Here is an 11,703-nt window from a genome sequence, read left to right on the forward strand (position 1 = left end):
TAGTGTATATAGATAGAAAATAGAAATGCATCGATGCCACATGTAGGAAATCTTTCTTCATCTTTTGTACCAAAACAAAGTCACTCATGACAAGTTGAGAACAGTTCATGTGAGTCTTTTTTTTTATTTCATGAAAAAAAAAAAAAAAAATCATTTTAAAAGTGTCATTCCAGATTGCAAATGTTTTCAAACAAAAAATTCCTGAAGGTCAGAGCTGAGCCGCTCTGAGCGTAAATTATATCTTATATTAGCCTGACCTCTACTGGAAGGATGAGAAACAGCAACTGTAAAATAAGAATTTGACTCCATCAGAGTCTTAGCACCATTTTTTTTTTTTTTTTTAAAGCACTTACTTTGCTTGCTTACTTGCCACCATCTGCACAGAAACATTGTACTTAATGACAATAAAGTCTGATACGATTTTCATTTTCATAGAGAGCCTGCTGACGTACTGTGCATCCACATTGTACGGGAGCTGCACCGAGGCGGACAGAGCGAGACTTCAGAGGACAGTCAAGGCAGCAAAGAGGATTGTCCGCTGCCTTCTCCCCTCCCTGATGGACATCTTCACAACACGGTGCCAAAAAAACATCCCATGCAAACCATTTACTTATTAATTATTGATAGAGGAATACCATACAAAAAGGTAATTAATTTCCCCGCAATTCATTCTGTAACTTTGAAAGGACCCTGAACACACAATCAGAAAGGATTCTCTCCTTGGTTTCACCCCAGGATGACATATATAAAAATAGGAAATCCACAGCTGTCACAATAACCCTGAGATGCTGGAAATTAAAGTATTACTTATACAAGTATAGTCACTAAAAATCTACTTTTATGTCTAAAATAAATCAACAGGATTCTTTAACTCATAATAACATTGTTCAAATCTTGTGCAACATCTACCAAAGACATTTCAGCTCAAGCAAAAGGACAAACATAAAGAGACACAATAAAGTTACGTTTAGAAGGCTTGTAAAGTGATGGTTGGTGATCTGATCTGATAACAGGAAAAATCTTCTACCCAAGAATCTTTCACAATAAATACCTGTTCTGTTCCTCCCACCACCACCAACAGCCTTAAATTCACTCTTGGTTAACCTGCGCAATTGAGCACGGTTGTTCCTTCCTACTTCTCTCCCAGTACCACTTCATCTGCGAGAGCATTTTTGTCATCGTAGCGATCGCTTCTGAAAGATCGCAGCGGCTCAGAGGATGCTTGGGATCAACGAAGAACGTTTTTTGCGTAGGGGGGTCCGTGGGAGAGATGCCGAGGCGTTTCAGACACATGCCCAGGTAGGCGTCTTCAATATAGATAGGTTTGATCTGAGGTGAAATTCTCAAGATCTTTGCAGGGAGATCCAGAGACATGACGTAGGCCATGCCCAGAGGATACGGGGGATACTCTGGCTCGGGGATCACATCTGTCGGCATGTAAAACTTGATGAATGGGTTTCTTAAAACCGGGCTGTGCCACCACACCAAGCCTGTCATGTAATTTTCCTTTGACGTGCCAGGATCCAGTAACAGTTTGACCAAATTTTTCACATTAAGAAACACATCTGAGTCAATCTTTATGACAAAGGAAGACTTGTCACAGTTCTTCGCCAGCCACTCCAACATGACCATAGTCTTGATGGTCAGATTGCGGTAGCTGTCCTGGAAGTTACTCTGAATCAGGTCGCGATGCTGCTGGTTCTCCTCTTTAAGTCTCTCCTGCTGCTGCTCAGCATTGTCTCCTCCGGGGAGGCCCAGTATGAAGACAGTCTCAACCAGCTGACCTAGAACCAGCTTTTCACTTCCCCATGTCTCCCGGATGGCGTTCCTACTCTCCACGTTACTCGGTGCAACAGGAACTACAAGGATCAGGAATGGGGTCGTGGTCTTGCATGTAGGCGTGTCGTCCATGACGAATGTGTAATTTCGTGGGTAAGCCACATGATACGGCCCAGGATCCTCCCACTGCGGTTCTGCTGCTGTTGTTCCCGTTGTTGTTGTTGATGGAGATTTCCTGTGAATTGGCAGGTTCCATCTTCTTACCAGTCTGTTACTATTTACAGCATTTAGATAAAACAACAAGGCTGCCACTGCTCCCAGGATGCAGCTCAAGATTGTTTTTAGTGTCTTCCTTCTGCTGTCCATTAAAACTGCAGAGAAAAGAGACGTGTGTTATCACAAAAGAGAAGATATAGAGTACAAGTACATCATGAAAACATTTACATTTATTGAACTATCCCCTTACAAAACATTTCATGAACAACTTTAAATGTCTTATGAAAAATAAGTGCAATTCCGATGCACTGAGTGTATGCCTGCGCCTACTAGTGAGGTTGGTAACAAGTCTGTCCAGACGCATAAATGTATTGTTCTGACTCCTGTCAGGGAAAAGCCAGAGCCGTATATTAGAGAGTGTCTGTTCAACTAGGGAATGGACCGTCTGAGCTATCCCGCTATGCTGATTGGTTCTGAGCTGGCCGCGTGTTTCATGGGCGCCATGTTAGATGCATTTAACCAATATCTCACCAATAGAGAAGTAGCAATAATATAGAATAAAATTGGATTAAAATTTAAAATGTGAAGCACAGGATCAGGAAAACATGGGAGAAACTCCACTGTTTCCCCCGTGAACAAAAACGGGAAAAGTTATGGGAGAAGAAGATTAAAAGGAAGAACTGGATGTCAACTGATTTCTCCTTATCATGTGAGGTAAATGTCAATGTCTCTTTGACGTTTGTTAAGATTTTATATGGAAAAAATCAAGTCAAACCATCATTAATAGTTGAGTTTAATCCAGACTAGTTAGTCATCTAGTCATTAAAACACGGTACTAAAATTCAAAAGCTAACTAGCTAAAACACATACAAATAATTCTACAGTGCTTCCAGAAACAGGAAGAGTATCTGTAGGCTCAACCAAGACCTGGATAACTTTGTTATTCAGTTCATATAATCTGCAAATAACTTTGAACATAAAAAAATTCTCAGCACTGCATACAAAGTGGGAACATTACTGCTCACAAACATTTGGCTTGCACTAGTACACTAGTTGTTTTAACAGTATCTTAAAAGCATCATTATACAGCACCTGAAGCTTTTTCATTTTTGCTTTACTGTAACTGCACCACAAGTGTGCTGTACAGAGCAGTGCGTGTGCAGTAAGATCTGAAGAGGGCTATCTTCACATCATCAGTACACACATTCGCCTGTGCATACAAACACTAGCGCTGCACATCATCATCATCACATAAATGATCTCTGATGATGTGGCCCAAGTATCTTACCTTTTCACTTGATCAGACAGAAGGAACAATGGAAAGTTCAGCTTCTGGTATTCTTGAGTTTTAAGCCCTGTGGCATTAAATAGGCTGAAGTGAAATCAGCCTATTTAATGCCACAGGGTAAGTAATGTATGAAAATAGAAAATAAAAGTGGAACTAATCAACTTCCCTGGGGAACTCCACAAGTCTGCCATCGAGGTAACTCGTTATCGAAGCCAGAGAAAACGGTGAGCTTAATGCTGTGATCAATCAAGTCTAAAGTGGCAGTAAAATAGAGAAGTACAGCACCTACCACTGCCATGGATTTCAGCCATTTGTCAGTCATATACACTAATGCTGTGCTGGTAGAGAGCAATGGATGCTGAGCAATTGTAAAGAGTGTTGGGCACGTTACTTTTAAAAAGTAATTAGTTATAGTTACTAGTTACTTCTCCCAAAAAGTGAGCTAAACTGAGTTAGTAACTGAATTACTCCACTATAAAAGTAACTAGTTACCAGGGAAAGTAACTATTGCGTTAGTCTTCCTTTTTTAGGTTAAAATATGTCTAATAATTAAATTTTTTTCTTAGCCGGTTTCACAAGCCAGTTGCATAGAGTAGAATTGTATAGACACGTATAAACTTTGAATATTTATTGCACCTCAGACCCCAACTGGTAGACATACACCACTTTCACACAGGCAAAACAGCCTGCTTTTTCCTCCCTCATATGTCATCGCGTACATTGCAGATAACATTTGTTGATGACCTGAAGAATGGACCGGTCAAACCCCCGCTCTTTCAAAAGGCTGCTGATATTAGAATAAATCACTGTCCTGCACAGAGCCCGATATCTGCCACCAAATCCCCCCTTTTCTATACAAGCTGGACATAAGCACAGTCGCTGTCCATCTATGCGCTTCCATTAACGATCGTGTAAAAACACATTTTATGTGTTTGATTGAAAAAAAAAAGGAACAACAATCTCTGCCCTTCAGAGATCGGTCTTTAGGGGAGAAGATCAAAACTTGTTTTTGAACTGAAGCTTCTACAATGATACAGTCTATCAGGCATTCTACATCCAGCACTGCTGCCGATTACCTCTGCCAGTTGGGTGTGATTTGTACATTAACTGAACACTGCCTGAGGTTGGCTTATCGTGAGAGCCTACTCCAGCCAATCATCATCAGCGGTTGTTTCGCCCCTCCCTTCTCTCCTCGCCAAAAACACCTTTGTGGCTCCCATGGCTGAGAACCAAGTAACGCACCGCAAGACCAGACAACCGCCACAACCATGGGGCACGCCACACCCCGGCGCACATGGCAAGCGACAGCGATCACCACCAGACCGACCAAGCGAGCACAAGACGGTGCAGGCTTTCAGTTCCAAAAACTGAACTGAAACATTTTACTAAGCACAGGTAATATGCAAATTTTGCTCCTTGCAAAATGCACCCAGTATGCATCTTTTAAAAATGTGACATATTGGCTCAGAAAGCAGCCTAGCTGCAACTTTTCCATCCAAATTATCTACACCCGCTGATGTGTCATCTGAAAGGGAGAGCAACATCTTCTCCACAATGCTTTGGTTAACCATTTCAAAAGCAAAAGATTTTTATTAAGGTTCTATCCCTCATAATGCTGTAAATTTTGTTGTCTGTCAAATTGACATCATGTGATTGCCTACCAGTTCTCAGACTGTCAACCTTATTGATGAAGAAATTTTTAAAGTAATTAGCTATATCATATGGCTTGGTAATGAATGGACCTGCACATTCAACATATATACAATTGCGTGACTTCTTACACATAATTTCATTCAAAACTTTCCGTAATTTTTTACTGTCATTCATAGTTACAGATTTTATGCTTAAAGCATGCTTTCTTGTTAATGTAATTTAACTTAACAACTTCTCAATTTACGAACAAATTTCTGTCTACAAAGCTCCATGATTTAAGTGCTACTTCCTTAGCTTCCTTAGCTTAGGTCAATCCATGATGCACCAAGATTTTCAGAGCAATATTTGCATTATTTTCCTGATATACGTCAGACCGTTTCATATCTTTAACGTCATTAACAAAAAAATCAGCGTTAAATCTTTTATATGACCTAAGGTAAGCAATCCTAACCCCTGATTTAGGCATTTTAGTTTTTCTTGTTAAAGCAATCATATGGTCACGGCAACCCACTGCCATCGAGACTGCCTGTGAACACATCCCAAAACATGTATTAGTGAAAATATGATCAATACATGTTGACTTATTAATATCACCAATGCGTGGCCTCATGGCCTGCTCACTTATTTTAAAAGGCCTAAGAAAAAACACTTGTTGCAATGAACTGCCTCATAAAAAAATCATTGGGCTAAAAGGCATCATAAAAAACCTTTTCACAATGAACGGCCTCAGGAAAAAAAAAGTCTGAACAGTATCAGGAAAAAGTTATCACACTGAATGGTATCAGGAAAAACATTATCACATTGATCAGCATCAGGAAAAAACATATCACACTGAACGGCATCAGTAAAAAAGTTTTCACTGAATGGAATCTGGAAAAAAAAAGTCACTGGTGCAGAGTCTAGGCAAAGATAGTCTTTGGTCTAAGTTTGATCCATGGATCTAATACAGTATAATACATCCATGGTTTGATCGCGGAAATAAAAGACGTCGGCCAGAGACAACTAAGCCATCGAGTTGCGACCATAGCTACCATGGCAACCGCTGCAAACAGCAACAGGGAAAGACACTACTCGACATATTTAGAACAGGACACGCAACGTAAGTTTTATTTTATTTTATTTTTCTTTCTCTCACAACTCAAAACTGCCTCTAAAAGTGTGTTGGAGAGCTCTCTTCCTTGTTATTGTATGTACACTGCCAGTCATTTAATTAAATGACAAGGTGTGTCCAAACTTTGAAGAAAAGTTGTAGCCTAAGCGTAATACACGTCATCTCTATTCTATTATTATCTATTATTATTCTATATCTCATAATGCTGCTGTGTAGTAACACGCCGATGCGTTTCCGGTCGCAGTCGTTTTTTCGCCAAACAGTCTCTTTTTAGCAGGACACCAGTCTCCTTCTTGCTCCACCTCGTTCCATCTGCATTGCAGAGGGTGAACTCAGACCCCTCTGCATCCTCCGATGACCAGAAACGTGACTTCCCAAGGTTTACTAGGTCCTCATATGTCTCATCCTCTTGCAAAATGACTCTTGGTGGAGTCTCCTCAAGCACTATCCGCTGGTACCTGGTAGATCTGGTTTTGCTTCTTGGCCTCCACTCCATGGGGGCCAGTCTTATCTACCATCAAGGTGAAAGATCTATTCATACAAAACAAAGACCTTTCATACAGACATTCATACGATCAGTATCTGTGACACACAGTTCACAAACCTTCAGTACTTTGCCACTGTTCTTTTACAGCTCCCCCTACGGCCTTCTTGGCCATGCTGAAAGCCTCTGCTACGCCTGTAATATAGATGTACCTATAAGCTGACTATTATGCAAAGTGGCTCTGGGGACCCACTGCCCTGCATGTTTCAGATGCTTCTGTCTTCCAACGCATCCAATTCAACTTGAGTGGAGATCAGACTCAGCTTGTCGTTTGAACCATGGATGCCGGAAGAGGGGAACATCTAAAAATACTGGGCAGTGGGTCCCCAGATCATGATTGATCCAAAACTTCACCATCACATTGTTATCTTAAACATTATATAATTTTGGCTTCCTTACTTAAAAATGCATTAGGTGTCCCAGATTCAAAAATGAACAGAGTAGAAATGTGATCCATGTGCTATATAGAATTCCAATAATAACACAGACAGCTGTAAAATAAATCTGTCATGTCCTACCTTTTTTGTCTATGCTGGCATCAAAACCTTTATGGGTAATAAAAATAGAAATAAAAAAATAAAATCACAAGAGGCAGACAATGAAATAGATCAACTCAAATTTTATTTAAATCACCCAAAATTACAAACTACATTTGCGTAAGGGTGGCTTAACAACCTGTACATCACTCTCACCGGGTCATTTGAGCACGACAGTGCTTACAGACAGAAATTATTTTCTAGCCTCAGATAAGTGAATGTTCTATTGAGGTGTGTGTGTGTGTGTTGGACAGAAGTCATTTTCAGATGAGGTTTTGTGGGGGTGGGGGTGAACTTGGGCATGTATGGTGCGTTTACATGCATGACTGTAACAGGACAACTTAAGTGCATGTGAACACGTTACTCTGATTAAATTCATTAAATCAGTTCTCATTATCTGATTGAGACACCCAGATGTGATTGAAATCGGAGTTTTCATCGGAAAATGCGCGTGTGCATGCTATACAACCACTGCGCTGGCATGTGACCCCGGAACAAAAACTTCCAAGAAAGCCAATTGCGGAAGAAGAAGAAGGAGACACTCGTAAGTTTTATTTATTATTCTTGTTTTCAGGTGTGTTTTTTGAAGGTGAGTAGCTTTCATTTGTGTTGATGTACATTCTTGACTTAACGTAAGATACGTAGGACCAGTAGAACTTCAATGTGTGTCTGTGTTGTTGTGGTGTGATTTTGGCGGTGCTGTTTGTGGTGTGTGTGAGGTTTTGTACTGTACTACTGAAGGCCAGTTGAGTTTAACCACAAGTGAGTCTTTTTGGAGTAAGATTGCGGTCTCACTTTCTGGCCTCACTTTTGAAGGTTAAAACTCAGTTTTAGGGTAAAGGTTACAATTAGGTCATGGTTAGTGTTAGGGTTAGGCATTTAGTTGAGATGGTTAGGGTTAGGGTTAGGGTAAGGGCCTAGGGAATGCATTATGCCAATGAGTGTCCTCACTAAGATAGAAGTACAAGGGTGTGCGTGTGTGATACTGATATAATCGCTTCTTAACATGAATTATGTCAGGAAATGAACAAAGTACATGCATATGACAAGCTAAAAAACGATCTTGAGAACGGTAAGGACTATCATATGTTTAAAAAAAAAATATATATATATATATATATATATATATTGAACCCTTATGTCGCCTTCAGAAATTTATTTTTTCTTTTATATCTAAAACCAGTACGTGTTGTTATTCAACGATGGATCACTCTGATATGCTGACACCTATTTTGACCCACACACCCATCCACTGCCACACACACACACACAGCAGACCTTAATCGAGCTATGCTCAAAATTCGACTTTCTGACTGCAGTCCTTGTCCCAGTTTACACGCAGCGCAAAAAAAATCGAATAATTGTTCTCCTCCTACACACTAGGTGGCGATACGTGTCTTTTCAGCGGGATAATACCACGTTAAAACGGCCCATTTTCCTGTTGACGTATTACCCAATATAATAAACAAGAGTCGTTCATGCGGCGGACCGGCATTTCAAACAACAACCATGTAATGTTCTTGCACCATACATGCATACATTCTTCTTCCAACTACTCTTCTTCTGGTCGCAACTTAATGACGTACTTAACCGTTCACTACGCCCCACCCCCTTAGTTACTGTTGCTATGTCTGTAAGGCTTATGCGACCTCTGTGATTTTCCTGATGCCGTTCAGTGAAGGAGGGAAAAAGCGTATCGGTGATGCTAGCCCTGTACTTACTTTGTTTTAAATGGATATCAAAATTCCCAGTATTGCCCACCCCTAGTCTCAGCGTTGTTTTATAGCCTTTTATAACCTTGAGGAAGTAAACTGAATTTAAAAAAAAAAAAAAAAAGACATCGTACAAAGACATACAACATTTATTACAAAGCCAACTATTATTTTCAATGCCAAATTCTTTTTTCAATGCCAGCAACTAAAGTCCAGCCGCATACAATAACTGCAAAACCAACATACGAAGGTCAATCAACACAGACAACCCTGCCTGAGAGACAACACCATTCTACCCTTTGTCTCTCCTCATGGACTGAACAGGCCCAGCAGACTTTTACCACTCCCTCTAATTTGGTTAGTCCAGGTTGCCACCTTGAAAGACGCAAATGAAAAACAGTGTAGTCGACATGAGCAAACAGAACAGAAACATTGGCATTATGAGTATGTAGCTTGTCAACTATCAGCTTTCTTGTCTGTCATCGTACTCTCTATTGTCAGGCTTACAAGCAGTATTAGTCTTACACCTTGGCTTTAACATCAACACATATTCCTATCAAAAGCTTAACAACAGCACAATAGTTCCAGTATAACCTTTCTTTGGATTTCTTTTTGTTGGCTTAGCTCCAATATGAACTGTTGAGAGTGATTGGATTTTCAAGCTGCTGCACTATTAACGTGTCAGAGAGAGACAAAAAACGCTGTTGCTGTGTGCTGCAAATGTATTTGTTTTGGTTGCTGGCAAGCTTTTCATGAAGATAAGCGCTACAAAAAAAGCACAAGCTGCAACAAGTTTTGTTACATTCAAACACCAGCATGAATGACCACACCATGTAGTTAGCATTTAAACTATTATAAATGCCATACACGTGCAATTTAGCATTTGCAAGATTTGAAAAATCCTCAAGCATAACCTAGAAAAATAAATCCTAAAACCCCCAAAGACGACTTTGATGAGGTTTTTCTGAAAAAATAAAAACAACACGAAAAGTTGTGTAACTTGAATCTTTAGGCAAAGTAGCAGCTCAGTCAATAAAATTGATCGTCCAAAATGATCATAAGGTTGAGTTTGCAGACATTGCACGAAGCAGACATTTAGTGCAGGGCTGTTAAGAATGTGACGGCTTTTACTAACTGAGGAGGCTTTTACTACTCAAAGAAATCTGCCATGGCAACACATGTTTTATAGATTTCCCGACTGTACTTGTAGTTGACTGCATACTTCCCCAACAATGATTATATCGGAGACATAGATCGGATACAATTAAAAACGCTCTAACATGCATTGAATGCATTTGAGTATTAAAGAAAAAAAGTCGGAAACAACACAATGCTTCTCTATCTAATCTGGGTACGAATGTGGAGTTTGACAGGAGGGGCGAGTATAAACATATCGACTGTCTATGTTGGTTTTATCCACATACTCAATCAAGATCTGTAGAAAACAGTCACTCAGCGGTGTAGCTTAACTTCACAGTTTTATCTACTTATCATAAAACAATAAAGTCACTATGCTTCATCCAAAAAAGTATCAGAGATAAAAACAAAACAAAACATAGGACGCTTAACAAAGTAATCACAAAATAGCACAGAGAGGTGTTAACATTGTTTTCTCATTGCTCACCTTTGGCTGGTTCCCGTTGCTTTGCCCCGTCTTTGCTCAGGTGGACTAAAATTTCCCTGCCTTCCAGTCATTGTTCTGACGCAGTTGCGATTACTTGTGAATCGGTCCCTGAGGGTGAATCCTATATAGTTCACCTGAGATGGACACCCGCCCACTCCTCCATCTTGTGTAACCGGATCAGAGATCAGACAGCGTCAACTGCGTTACGACCTACCTGGCTTTGTTACTGTGGGCCATTGTGTTTTGTTTTTTTTTTCTTTGTTTTTGTTTTTTTGTGTTTGAGTTTTTTGTTCACAGAGTTTTTTGTCTACTTCCTCATTTTGTGCATATACACGACACATGATGAAAAAGCTGAATAATTGCACACTTAATACAGACTGACACAAATAGACATCTAATTGCCACACACCAGGAAGGGCGACTGGAAAAATCTGACGTCTCCTTTGTCCCTTGCGGTGTGACTCTGTGGTCAGATTTTTATTTGTAAGTGTATGATTAATGTGTAGAATATAGATGTTTCCACATGAGCAAATGTGAGTCACATTTTGACATATCTTTGTTTCAAAATTCTGTGTGTTGTTGGCACACCTGTTCTCCAATGACATGTGAAATATACACTGATCAGGTAGGGCAGGTAGGGCAGGTAGGGCGGTATGACCAAAAATGTATGTCACAGTATGTTTCAAAATTCTGATGGTATCACAGTATGTTTATTTTATGCACAATTACATGTTCACAATGCATTCTGATATTAAATCTGAGGACAGCTTGGAGATATATATTTATTCACATTTAAAGCAGGACTCTCAAGTTCTGAATTTAGCTTGGAGTGAGATTTGTTTGTCCGGTACCCCGACTCTGGCAGCTGGGACAGGCTCCAGCAACCCCCCGCTACCCTGGTGAGGATAAGTGGTAGTAGAAGATGAGATGAGATAAAACACTAAAATCATGGACAGCCTTAGACGGGGGACAGGTCGGTCTGAAGTAGGTGAATCGGGTCCGAAAATGTGACATAGAACACTGCTTCCTACTGATTGGTCAGAAAAAAATCAGCGCCAGGTACAAAGCCAGATGTTTTGACTAGACAGACGGTATTGACTAGTAGTAAGCTGCTCACTTTCAACTTTCTGCTCTCGTGTCTGCATATTTTCTTAAATGATAACTGGAAAAGTAATGTCTTTATGGGCCAACCCGGAGGTGAGGGCTTTTCTGTCCTTGTTGGGAGAAGAGATATACGGCG

General features: G+C 40.2%; 1 protein-coding gene across 1 annotated transcript; it reads right to left on the reverse strand.

Annotated features, from left to right (window-relative positions):
• Nucleotides 1–112: 112 nt before the first annotated feature.
• Nucleotides 113–10,544, reverse strand: LOC125004315 (beta-1,3-galactosyltransferase 5-like). The gene is made up of 2 exons (XM_047578832.1): nucleotides 10,464–10,544; nucleotides 113–2,150 (listed from the first exon to the last, which is right to left on the reverse strand). The coding sequence occupies exon 2, from the start codon at nucleotides 2,143–2,145 to the stop codon at nucleotides 1,090–1,092; it is 1,056 nt and encodes a 351-aa protein (XP_047434788.1). The 5' UTR covers nucleotides 2,146–2,150; nucleotides 10,464–10,544; the 3' UTR covers nucleotides 113–1,089.
• Between the last annotated feature and the right edge of the window lie 1,159 nt (nucleotides 10,545–11,703).

Source organism: Mugil cephalus, chromosome 2 (assembly GCF_022458985.1).
Source record: "Mugil cephalus isolate CIBA_MC_2020 chromosome 2, CIBA_Mcephalus_1.1, whole genome shotgun sequence".
Lineage (NCBI taxonomy): Eukaryota > Metazoa > Chordata > Actinopteri > Mugiliformes > Mugilidae > Mugil > Mugil cephalus.